Here is a 13,147-nt window from a genome sequence, read left to right on the forward strand (position 1 = left end):
GGAGGTCTTGTCACAAATGACGTGCTGTTTTTATGACATCATACGCTTTTAGGGCTACAATGTTAGAAGCATGAAGTAGGTGAGTGAAAGCTGTACCTGTTTCAAGGCCCTCTCTGGCAAATACGTTGAACCAAAGAGAAATTAACTGCTTTATTCAGTACATTATAAAGTGTCCCTTAAAGTGTCATACAGAATGTATTGAAATGTCACACATAAGCAAGCTGCGGAAATGGAAATGTTACTCATAACGAAACTGAAAACTTGGCAGATATGTGAGTAAAACACTTCGAAACAAGCTAAAATATGGGTGATAGCTTTTTGTTTAGTGTTTTTTCATTAATTGGCGAGTTTCTGCATGTAAGTCTTTTTTGGGGACATGTGAATGGTTGCAAGAATGTATTAATGGGTGAGGATAGATAGATGAACAAGTTTATTGGTAGGTGGACGAATGAATGCAAGAGGAGATGAGGTACGTGGGTGAGCGCACAGAAGAAGGACATGGTGGCTGAGTCAATGGATGTGTGAGTGCATGTATGAATTAGTGCTACTTGGATAGATTAGTGAATAAATAGTAGAATACGTGAATCAAGGAATAACTGTGTGCATGCAGTGATTACTAAGAGCATGAACAGATCGATGGATGAAGAGATTGTATTGATGGACAAATGAGTGTGCGTGTGTTGGTTGTCTATTTACTTATGCACTATTGCGGGACATCTTCTGATGTGTTTGCAAAACGTACCTTTTGTCCGGAATTTTTGTACTGAATTCTGACCTTTTGTCCTGAATTTTTGTCCTGAATTTTTGCACTCACTGTCCTGAATTTGCACCCATGCCAGTTGGTCACCCTAAGGAGAGGGGGTGTCTCCTTTAGTGGCGGCAACAAACGCAGATCGCCTCCGACATTACAGATGTTTACCTCCTCTGTTTACCTGCTCTCTGGGACCACGGAAATGTCTCCTGAAAGGTGGAGCGGCGGCTACAGAGGTTGACAGAAGCTCATATTGCTAAAAACAGAAACATTTAATGGTAGTTTTTGTAAAACGATTGCTAAAAATGAGCAGGAACTGTGCAGGACCTTGTAGCAGAGACTGCCTTGCTGAATTCCTGCACGAGTAAGAAGTTGGCTACAGAAAGCTGACTTGAAATGTATGTAACATGGTTCAAACACTCTGGGTGAGAGTAAGGCATGCTTGTTTACAGTACTTAACGCAGAGAACGATGTCTGGTCTCCTGTAAAATAGCACAAAATATATTATAACACGAAACACACAGTGTAAAAAACTCTGTAGTATGACAAGCAGGCGTCTCAGCGATGGTTCGCGGACCCTGCCCCGGCTCCCTGGCAGTTTGCTTTTCACAACGAAGTGCATAAGTCGTCTTTCTCGTCATTTCCTGGAAAGACAGAAGTCTGCACAGGCACAGCCGTAGTTCAGCAGAAAGCGGCCCGGCCGAGGCGCACTCCTCGACCGCTCTGTAGTTCTCACTCTGGTGAGTCCTTCTATAATTCTGGGACGGTCTGATTAATATACAAGCGAATTTTTGGCACGGTTTAGTTGTTTTTTATTTGAACCCACTTATGGTCTCGCCAGCCGCGAGTAAACTAGCGTTGAGGATTTACAATGTCTGCGTTTGTAAGTTCTTTAGACGCGTTCATCGGAAGCTAAAGTGAAGTGACCCGGTCTCCACCGAACACCATTTCAAGTTCAAGGCAGACGCGGTGATGCGAGCTCAGTACAGCCCCTAGCGGTCAAACGTGGACATGACGTCTTCGAAGACAGAAATCAGCAGTCAAAATAGAGTTTACTGTCAAACGGATTGCAGAAGTCGGGGTCAGCTGTGCGGACCCCATCGTTTCATTATTTAAAACTTTAAATGCATCTTCAAAGACCCCCGACCCCCGTTGTCTCCGTGTAACTTGTTCAAAGGCCTCGTGTTCGTTTCCTGAAGAAAATTTAAATCTGGCAATGTCAGCCTTACACGCCCCATTCTCAAGCATTCTGGGGCTCCGCCATGGTGACGCACACTACACGGTTGGGCAATTGCATCTGTCAGTGAATGAATAAATGTAGTCTGTGAAGCTAAGAACAAGTCGTTGAACCGGCAGCAGAGAGAAATACTTTATTTAGGGGCCACTGCGATGCACGTAAATTCAGGGTCTGCTTTTAATGTTTGCCGTGCGATTACAAATTCTCCTCACAACAATAAAGCATCTCTGTAGACAGAACAAGGAACTAAACAGTTATGCATCAACCCTGCAGCTGCGTTTTTTCAGCGCCATTTCACCAAAATGAAAACGATATATTTGCTGTGAGCAAGCGGTCCAAAGGTTTCACTTCCAAAGTGCGTTGAGAATGTTTCCTAAAAGTTGACACAATGTTTGAGCGGGAGCCTCCAGGAATCAGTGTGCGCGAATGAACAACCTCTAGAGAACCTGTGTATAAACCATCGCTCTGTTCCGCAGCCTGCGCTCCTGGGGGCTTATTTATGAAGGCCTTGCGCCGCCGGTGCGTCACTTTTAAAATGGGAAAAAGTGACGCACCGGTGACGCAAGGTCTTCATAAATAAGGCCCCAAGGGCATTTTTGAAACGCAAAAATCACGCGAAATTTTAAGATAGTGTTACCTGAGTCTGTAAAGGTATATACATTACTGTGACATACAATCAACAGGGTATTGCTCAGCATTGCAATGTGATAATTTATGTCGAATAGCCAGGGCCACAGGAATTATGGGGGGGCGGGGGTGCAAATTATGCAGCAGGGTTGAGTAAATTATGCGGCTAGAAAAGGAAAAATATGCCGCATAATGCAGCACATTTAACTTCATTATTATGTCAATTCAACACTTGTTAACACTGTCTGAGCATTGATTGCACTTCATTAGTACAAGTTTAACAGCCAAATATAGCAATTAGCAACTGAAAGGCGATCAGTCAAAGGGCCTTCCACAATGCAGCAACACGTGCCCACGTGCCACTGAATTTTTAGTAACGTTTGAATCATTTGAGCTGGATATATATTTGTTTCCTAAAATCTGCAGTTCATGCAGCAGATGATGGATTATGTGGTAAAAGCGGTAAATCTATAACTATGCAAAAATGGCTACGGGCCCCAAAGTCGCATAATTCCAGCTGCTTGGGCAATAACTAAGTGTTACGCCTTTCTTTAATCCATCTGACAACTGGCAGACCTTAAATAAACCAGTTCACACTTCTACAGACTACCGGTGTGTGCAGATGTGCATGGGCTCACTGCTAGGAAACGTGCAATATTTGAATGTAACAGTACTTAAAACATGCCTTTGAGGGATTTCCTCACACTCCTTCATGGAACCAGCCCATGTACTTTATTTACAGTGCTGCGGGTGTGCAGTGTCAAGCCTCGCCAGGGAGACAGAAAAGCGACACTCTTCGATCCATGCACACTCAGGTTATCAGCCAGAGAGTGTAAGCAGAGGTGCTTGCAGCAGCGCAAAGACACAGAGAGATTTGAACCATTGACGCCTGCTGACATTTAATCTGAAGAAGGGCTATGAATAGAAGCTGTCAAAATATAAATATACTTTTCATCTTCACACCCAGTCACTTCGACAGGATAGCGGTGCCAGGGCAGATATTAATTCACTTCAGTGCATCTGGTGCTGCAAGGGTTACATGACGAATCACAGCACCAGAGGGGCGGAATGAAACGTGGGTACCACAACACCGGGCGACAATGAACACATCCAATGTGATAGCAAGATGCATGTTGAACCTCAGCGTCGTGAGATAAAGGAACATGTTTAACCACAGCAACAGGGCGATAGAATTAAACATGATTAACCACAGCACCAGAGTTATACCATGGAATACATTGAATTACAGCACCACGGTGATAAACAACAGATTTAACCACAGCATCGGGGGATGAAGGAATATGTTTAACCACAACACCGATAGAAGTAAGCATGATTAACCACAGCATTAGAGTTATAACATAGAATACATTGAATCACAGCATCACTATGAAAACAACAGGCTCAACCACAGCACCAGGGTGAAAAAAGGAAAACTGCTTACCACAGCGCCAGGGTCATAACATGGAACACATTAAATCAGAGGACCAGGGTGAAAACAAAAGGCATATTTAACCACAGCATCAGGGTGATAAAATGAATGCTGAACCACAGCACCAGGGTGAAAAAAGGAAAACTGCTTACCACAGCGCCAGGGTCATAATGACATGGAACACATTAAATCAGAAAACCAGGTTGAACACAAAAGGCATGTTTAACCACAGCATCAGGGCGATAAAGGAGTGTGTTTAACCACAGCACCAGGGCAGCACCATGCTGTAATACCACATGTTTACCCCCACAGCAGCAAGGTGATATCACGGAGCAAACAAAAGCACCCAGGTGATACAACGGAACATGTTTCCCCACAGGACCAGGGTGATAGAACGGTACATGGTTAACCACAGAACCTGAGCACTAGGGTTATGGCACGGACACCTTCAACCAGCACCAGGGTGATACCACGAAATACAACCAACCACTGCACCAGGTGATAACACGGAGGACTTTTAGCCATAGCGCAAGGGTGACAACACTGAGCATGTTGAACCACGGCACCTGGGTAATAACCTCGAACATGGTCAAAGTGATAACAGGAAACACAAGCAGAGCGCCGCAGCACGGACACATTCACCACTGTGTGTTCACAGAGGGGCTTACTTTCTGCAGCCACTGCGTGTAGTTCTCCATGGCGTGCTCCAGGTGCTGCAGCTTCTGGGAGGGCAGCTCGGGCTCCACGTGCGGGGCGTCCCGCTGCAGCGCGTTGGCGCTGTACTGCTCCGTGGTGGCGCCCTCCCGGCAGCCCGCCTCCTGCTCCGGCAGGATGAAGGTGTAGGTGCACTGGCCGTGCTGGATGCGGCTGTAGCGCCGGCCGCTGCTGTCCGTGCCCCGCCGCTGGGAGCTGCCCCGGGCGCAGGCAGCCACCGCCACAAGGGCAGCCAGTGCCAGCCACGCAGTCATCTTGTCCAAAGTGCGCCTCCGTCCGATCCCCTGCTCACCAGCGCTGGTGAAAACGTGCGACGAGAAGAAACTCCGAGACACGCAGAAGTGGCAGTTCACGTGTTAGTTTTGGCTGCAGCCTGGGTCTATTTCATGGTGCTGCCGGTCCCCCTGTCTGACACGCCATGCACCTATTGCACAGCAGCTGTGATGGATGGCGTCCTCCCCCTGCAGTCCGGCAGGCATGTCCTCGTCATCACACGTGCATGCCCCAGCCCCGTCTGCAGCAGCGCTGCTCCTTCCTCGCAGACCCCTGGGAGCTTTATCTGGGTGCGCCCTGTGCGGCCGCACCGCTCCGTCCTGACAGACCCTTCGGAGCTTCCGTCAGGCCGGGAGCCGCTCGCCTCTCACAGATGACAGGAATGCGTGCCCGAGGAGCCCCTATGCAGAGGACGGCGGGCGGCTCGCTACAGAGGGATCGTTTTACAGACCGGCTGCATCATGACCTCAGTCATGCATGGAGGGCCAGCCCCTATTCCACACCGCCGCTAAGTGCCCGGGCAGCCCTGCCCTCAGACCACCTCAGCACGCGCCTGTTCTTGACACCAGCGCAGCCCGTGACGCTGTAAGGTCAGCGTGCCCGCACAAGTGCCACTTAATCACATAGTCCAATCAAGCGGCTCCGAACAGCAAAACAAAACCACACTCCCCCTGCACATTTATATAAAAATATAATTGATGCATGTTTTTCCAAATCAACCTTTCATCCTTTGGGAAATGGGGCTCTGATTTGTTTTCATTTCTGCTACAATCACGTGAAAGACTTTGGTTCATGATTTTACAAGTACTCGGGCAAACACTTTCATGTTTCACCCTTTCATAATCCTGCTTCATTTCCGATGCTTTCGATTTACTGGACACGGGGGGTGTATTTATGTGTAGAGAGATTTTATTCAGAGAATGCAATAATGATTTCCGGGACAGTCCATAAACGTATTTTTTTTTGGCAGAAAGTCGGCATCAATGCCGTCTGCTTTTCAACAGCAATTAGGTTAATGGTCGTTCTTAATGACATACCCCTGGGCAGTGGAAAAACAAAACGAATGTGGCACCAGCAAATCACGCGCCACTTTCGCAAAAAGCTAAACATGTGAAAGATTGCGATTATCACAGTTGCCAGAAACTGCTGGCAGGTGTATAGCGCTGTAGAAAACAATTCACGTATTTGATAGAGAACTAAAATACTTCCTATTACGTCCGTTTTCCTGGCACACTACTTACTCCATGAGTTGACTTCTGTCCTTGCAGAGATTGTTGACCTGCCCTGCCGAAAAAATACACCCAATATGGTGCCCAGACTCCCGGAATGCCGCAAAAGAGGAACTCACCCTAGTCTCTCTCTAGGTAGTTGATGTTTGCCTTCCCATCTGAGGCAGGGAAATTTATTTCTAAACAAATTGGTTTTCCTGAGCACTCACAATCTATACAATTTAATACCAAAAAATGCAATAATATTTCCAAAATATCCAAAAGCAGTCCCAGGTGGGTAGTCCAAAATGATATATCAAAGTCCTTCAGATCATGAGTCTTTATTTTCACTTCTCTTCAAATATAACTTCTCCACATTCCATGTACAGATGTTATTGGATTTATTCAGCCAACACGTGTTTCGTCTTGTATATTATTTACACAACAACTTCCTCAGGGCTGAAATCATAATACAAATACAAATAAACAACTCTGTAATTCAATCAAACTGCATAATTTCTCACTATTTCCTGGAGTCCCGTGATGAGCAGAAAGAAAGAACCCGGCAGGAAAAATTCCAAGAAGAGCATACACCCGATATGTGCACGTCCTTAAAAAGCCACCACCAAATTATATGCATAAGTTCCATGTTTTCAGTCCAAAATATCAATAGCGTGTAATATAAATCCTCATTATACTAAAGATGCCATCTAATCAATTACACCACACTTAGGATCAGCTATCCAATGTCCCTCTATTGTTAACGGAATGCCCAATATTGGGTGATATCCGTGATATTAAACTGACCATTTTCACGTATTACCATCTATGTAAATCAAGTGATATAAACTCAAAGTCACCTACATATTATCAAAAGTGACTCAAAAAATATATTTGTGTCAAGTAAGATGTTTACCGTAATCTCAGTCTTTATGATAGCTCGCAGTTTGAAATAGTCTCTCTCCTCCTTACTTCAAATGATGAAGTATGAGACCCTGCAATTCAAACAAGCCCAAGGACCTCAATTATAACTATATTTGTTTTAAATTTTAAATTGCCAACAGTCTATATTATCTATGGATCTATAATCCACTTACCCTATGCCTTCAGAAAATTATTCATAAACAGGAGTCATCTTATATCTTCCGATGTATTCCGTTTATCAACGATCTACAATAAAGATCGAGTAAATATTAGAGGATTCCCTCATTTCAATGTTCTTGCGTTACTTAGCTAATTCTAAATCTTACTGCAATGGTGCATACCTTGGTTTCACTCCGTGTTCGCCTATCCACGAACGCGTTCGGACCGGCGTTCAGCACCAGCGCCATATTGGAATGGCTATTTATATTATCTAATATTGAGCGCCATCTTCTAGTGGGCAAATAGGTCCAAGTAAAATTCATCTATCAAATTGTGCCTTTTACACGCGTCCCCGTTATTTAACTAAGTTATTTAAAATTACATCTGTCGATCGCTTTCTATTTTAAATCGGTCTGTACCCAAATTATTCATTCACGTACTATTTTATACTCAATCCGCACGTCCACAAAAACATCCCAGGTCATCTACTACATTTCTGAGGGGAGATTCTGTGCTTAGGTAAAATCAGTATTCTTGGTGTTCCATGTTTTTAAAGGAACAATCTTTATCTAATGTCAGCGTTCGATCTTAATTCATCAGCGCCATCTTGTAGTGGCAAAATAGATCGATATCGCACATCCATAAAAGTATCCCCGGTCATCTCCTACATCTCTGAAGGGAGATACTGTACTTTAGTAAAGTCACTAGCACAAAGTCTTTAGTATCAAAAGCAACTCTTCTTCTTGAAAACATAGTTCTTGGCAACAATGTAACCCACACGGGAGTCACACGACGTCGAGGCAAAGTTAATCCAAAGGTTCGACGTCGACCGCGAGGAGCGCTCCGTCGAGCCCGGAGTCACACGGACCCCCAACAACACAGTACCTTGGAAAATGAAGCACACGATGATCAGCGGCGTCGAGCAATCCGGCGTCACGTCGTCGGTGTCGATCAGGCCTCAGTAGTCGTCGATGTCGATGATGATGTTGCAAGAGTGAGCAGCGCTCACGGCGTCGAGAGGGCACGAGGCCGATGCGATCAGCAGCGGTGCAGACACGAGGTCCCTTGGAGCTGGAGCCGAACTCACTACTCACTGGCGTTGCTGCTGGCGTCGGTCGTACCCGGCGGCTGGCGTCGAGAAAGCGGGACACTGGAGCCGTTACTCACGATGTCGAGCTGGATTCGGCGACGTCCGTCGGCGTCGAGATTGCTGGTTTCTTTCAGTGGTGCTGGATTCACAGGTTCCAGCAAGTAGCACTTTAAGCAGATGAAGTCCTTTAGCCCTGTGACTTCAACAGGAGACTGGCACTCTTCCAGCCCTTGGAGATTTTCTTAGCAAAGCGTGAGAGTACACACACAGTTCCTCTCTCCTGGTTCCTTGGCAAAAATAAAGAAGCAATGCAGGATTCCCCCCAGCAAACAGCACACTGGCAGAAGGGGTAGGCAAGTCCTTGGATCAGCAGGCTTCTTGTCCTTGGTTTCAGGGTTCCTTGTCAGAAGTGATCTAAATTCTTGGTTCAGGGGTCCTTCTCTCATACCCCTTTTTGGCTTTGATCCCTTTGTCCATGCAGGGGGATTTCCCAACATCCTGGGTCTGTTGTGGGTGGAGCCATGCAGAGGCACCTGGCCTATTCACTGAGCAGGGCTGGGTCCTCAGACGCCCAGCAGGAGGTGGAGCCAGCATTGTCACTGGCAGGAGCAGAGCTATTGGCCTCCTGGTAGGAGGTGGGGCCACGATCGTCCATGGCAGGCACAGAGCCATCAGTCGCCTGGCAGGAGGTGGAGCCAGCATTGTATCAGGCAGGGCAGGCTATCAACAACTATTCTCCCCCTACTCTCAACGCAAATGTCCCACTTATCCCACACTGACTCATCCAGACCTCTGGAGCCACCCAGCTCCTGTCACACACACACCAAACCAGCAGAAACCAGAAATAGTTAGACAAGAAAATAGCCACTTTCTAAAAGTGCTATTTTCAAACCCGGAGTCCAAAAAGCATCCACACCAACGGATGTGTAATTAAACCCCGAGTTCAGGGATACCAAACTCGACATTGCACCATGCTCCCCGAGCCAGCTAGGATTATAGCATTAATAATCCGGGCAGCCCATTCTAACTAATGGAGAGCAGGTTACCTCGCAATAGTGAAAAACGAATATGGCTGTAATTCACTATTAGGACATGCCAACTTGGTCAGGCCTGTCCTACCTTATGCGTACAACGCACCCTGCCCGTGGGCCTACCATAGGGGTGACTAACATGAAGTTAAGGGAAGGTTTAGGGACTGGCAAGTAGGTGTACTTGCGCAGTCAGCGTGACAGTTCTAGACTGCACGTGGGTCTGGCAATGGCAGACCCTCAGACATACTTTTACGAGGCCGCTCTTGTGGGTGGCACAACATGTGCTGCAAGCCCACGAGCAGCATTTGTATTTACAAGCCCCGGCACTCCTGGTGCACTAGACTAGGGACTGACAGTAAACCAAATAAGCCAAACATGGAATTCAATCAATACAGTAATTTAACATAGGGAGCACTTGCACTGTGGCACTGATCGGCAGTGGCACAGTGCCCAAAGCATATACCAGCAAAAACATCGTAAAACAGTGGAAGCAAACAGAAAAAATGGAGGAGAGACTCAAGCCAATGATGTCAGGTCTAACAGCTACTATTACAGAAATATTGCAAAAGAGGAGCACATATCTATCTGAAGTTTGTCCCCCCCACCCCCTCCCCAAATTCCCAGGATAACCACTCTGGGGTTAAACTCCAGCCGCTGCTCCAGGGCCTGTGATATCCTGCTCTGGTTCCCCTTCCAGAACGGGCATAACCTCCGGCATTCTCATATTGTGCCGCCTATTAGTGTACCTTGCTGCGTGCACCCTCTCAGACATCTATCAGTTGTAGTCTTACCCCTTGCTAACTGCCTAGTCCTGGTGTAATATGTTCTATGCAGTATTTCGAGGTGGAAAATTCTGAATCCTGCTCTGATCGCCACTTCAACTGGGTAGCGGCATATATCTCCCCACTCATCATTCTCTAGTCTACCAAGATCTTCCTGCCATCTGACCCGCAGCGCCATCAGTGGAGGGTGTTGTTAGTCAACAGTGTGCTATATTTCATTGATATGGTGTGGTTGTGCAGTGGGGTCCCCAGTACTTTGTATTCCAGTGGGCCCTCTTCTGCCACTTCAACTGATGGGTCTGTGCATGCCCGCAAGATGTGACTCACTTGTATGTCTCATAGGTATTGGCTGCCTTTAACTCAAATTGTGCCTGGAGGTCTTCAAATTTCATCATGCTCTACTTTATCCATAAGCCATCCTTCTTTGATATCCCCAACATGTACTGTTTCCTGCCTCCTTTGACCCTCTGCAATGGGGCAAAGGCTGTCGCATCCAGTAGTGGTGTTTCCAGAGTGACTATATCTTGCCATCTTATCTTTTTTGTTTACCCTCTCCATGCCTTAATCGCCATCGCCATAGGGGATGGCATTGAGTTCAGTTTCCCTTTCCCATATAGCCTCCTGAAATAGCCCAGTGGGTCCATGGCTCATCTTTCTGCCACTAGAAATGGCTCAGTCTGTTCCCCGAATGACCAATTATTTAGTACTACTAACTAGATCTTCCAATAATAGAGGCATAAGTTCGCTAGGGTTAATCCCCCCATCAAAGGTTTTCTAGTCAATGTTGCCAGTGCTATTCACAACATACACCATCACATAACATAAGCCTAGTTAGAATATCCACCTTCTTGGAGAAGCATTGGAGGATCTCAAAGAGAACTCAGAGAGAATTCTAGAGGGTGTGCAGGAAATTAGGCAAATATATCATTTTGTATAGGGTTGTGTGACCCATTAGGGATAGCTTTAGCTTGCGCCAGTAATCTACATCTTGTTTATACTGCTCACCTAGTCTACCCAAGGCATTGTTGAAAAATAGTTGTTGGTCTCTCGTGATGTGGATCCCCAAGCAGCGGAACTCTGCTCTTTGGTGAGTATTGGGTATTGCCAACCCACCCTAGACCTCCATCCCACGAGAGAGTACAGACAGGATTTTTCCTCGTTGTTGGACCTTGCCCTCTTTGCAGAGTCATCCCCAAACGTTTTGCCTTCTTCTTCCTGCTTTTTGCTGAATTCGTTTTTGTTGACTTTAGGGCTCTGCACACTTTACCACTGCTAACAAATGCTAAAGTGTTTGTGTTCTCTTCTTAAAACATGGTAGAATTAGTTTATACCCACATGGTATATTTAATTTACTCAAAAGCCCATTACATGTGCCCAGGGCTTGTCAATTAAGGGGCATATTTATTTAGCATTCATGCAGCTCAGCTCAGCAAGCCACCTTGTTGCGCTGCACGAAACGTAAAGGGCAGGAATGTGCTGTATTTAAAATAATAAGGCACATTCCTGTCCTTTCCTTGCTCTGGTGGCCTTTTGGCTGCCTAGTTTCAATGCAGGAACCCTTGCGCTGTGGTGCAAGAGTGCCTGCATTGCTTTTGCGCAAGAAATAGACATATTTCTCGTCATTATGCCTCCCCTGAGTCCGTGTAGCATTTTTGGGGCATTTCTAGGTTTGTTGGTAAATCTGGGGATGCGGTAAAATTCATGGGTCAATCTATGGGAACACCTAATGTCCAACCATGAAATGACTCACTGGGGCAAAGTAATGCAACACAGCGGTTTGCACTGTGTTTGTTACTCTGGATTTATCATGCCATACCTGGTAATGCAAGGTGGCAATGCTTGGGTTTATGAATCCGACTTAGGCTTTGTGTCGCCCTTGCACCCCCTTGCATGGAGCAAGAGAGGCGCAATACCTTCATAAATATGCCCCTCGATGCTACTAGTGAGCCTGCAGCACTGATTGTGCCACCCACTTAAGAAGCCCTTTATGCATGTCTCCGGACTGACTTTGCAGAGCCTTTTGTTGAAGTTTTAAACTGACATGTCGACCTGTCAAAATAAACAATTTGTCAGTTTCAAAACTTCCTTTTTAATTCATATAACTCATCCCTAGGGTAGGACCTTGTCAATCTAAGGGCAGGGTGCACTGTATTTAAAACGTTGGACATGTTCTTTTAAGTTTTACATTTCCTAGTAGTGAAATACTCTTAAAAGGGTTTTCACTACTGAAAGGTCTATCGGTCCTATAGGATAACATTGAAGTTGACTTATAACATTTTATAAGTGTAATTTCCAAATGGAAAGGGATAACCCCTTCAAATTTAGTGTCTCTGGAATCAGAATTTAAAATCCTAACTTATGGTGAAGTCGGAAGATTGCAATTCTGATACTGCCACTTTTAGAAAGTTGGAATTTTCTTACCTTAGCTATTTGATGCCTGCAGACTGTCACTTATTACATGGCTGAGTGTAGTTGGCAGTTGGACTTTGTGTATTCCCCTAGACAGCGACACACAATGGGGAGCTTAGGTGCAACTGAATGGGCCACACAGGCACGATGGGAGGGGGGAGCTGAGCAAAGACCCACTTACTCTTGAATAGGATGTGTCCTGCCTCGACACAAAGGGCTTAATCACCCAGCATTGTCACTTTTAGCCTGCTTGGAGTCATGGCAGAGGAGGTAGAGAATTCCCTGCACTTCAAAGCCACTGTCTAAAACCTTCTCTCACTTTTCAGAACCAGGGCACCAGTGTAACGGAAGGACCGCAGACACCAGCTCTTCAATATACTTCTGGACCTGTGGATACTCTACCAGAAAGTACTGCTGTGCTGCTGAAAGGACTGTCACCCTGCTGGACTGACAATCTGAAGGAGCAGCTGTTGTGCTGACCTGCTGCCCTTTTGCCTGGAGAGGAAGAAC

At 46.1% G+C, this 13,147-nt stretch overlaps 1 protein-coding gene across 1 annotated transcript in view; it reads right to left on the bottom strand.

The window, feature by feature from the left end:
* Positions 1 to 5,551, bottom strand: part of ANGPT1 (angiopoietin 1) — a 1,006,072-nt gene extending 1,000,521 nt beyond the window's left edge. The window contains exon 1 of the mRNA XM_086966113.1: positions 4,716 to 5,551. Coding sequence (XP_086822239.1) covers positions 4,716 to 5,015 — 300 coding nt within the window. The 5' untranslated portion in view covers positions 5,016 to 5,551. The remainder of the gene's footprint in view (positions 1 to 4,715) is intronic.
* Between the last annotated feature and the right edge of the window lie 7,596 nt (positions 5,552 to 13,147).

The sequence above is a fragment of the Lissotriton vulgaris genome, chromosome 4_1, assembly GCF_964263255.1.
Source record: "Lissotriton vulgaris chromosome 4_1, aLisVul1.2, whole genome shotgun sequence".
Lineage (NCBI taxonomy): Eukaryota > Metazoa > Chordata > Amphibia > Caudata > Salamandridae > Lissotriton > Lissotriton vulgaris.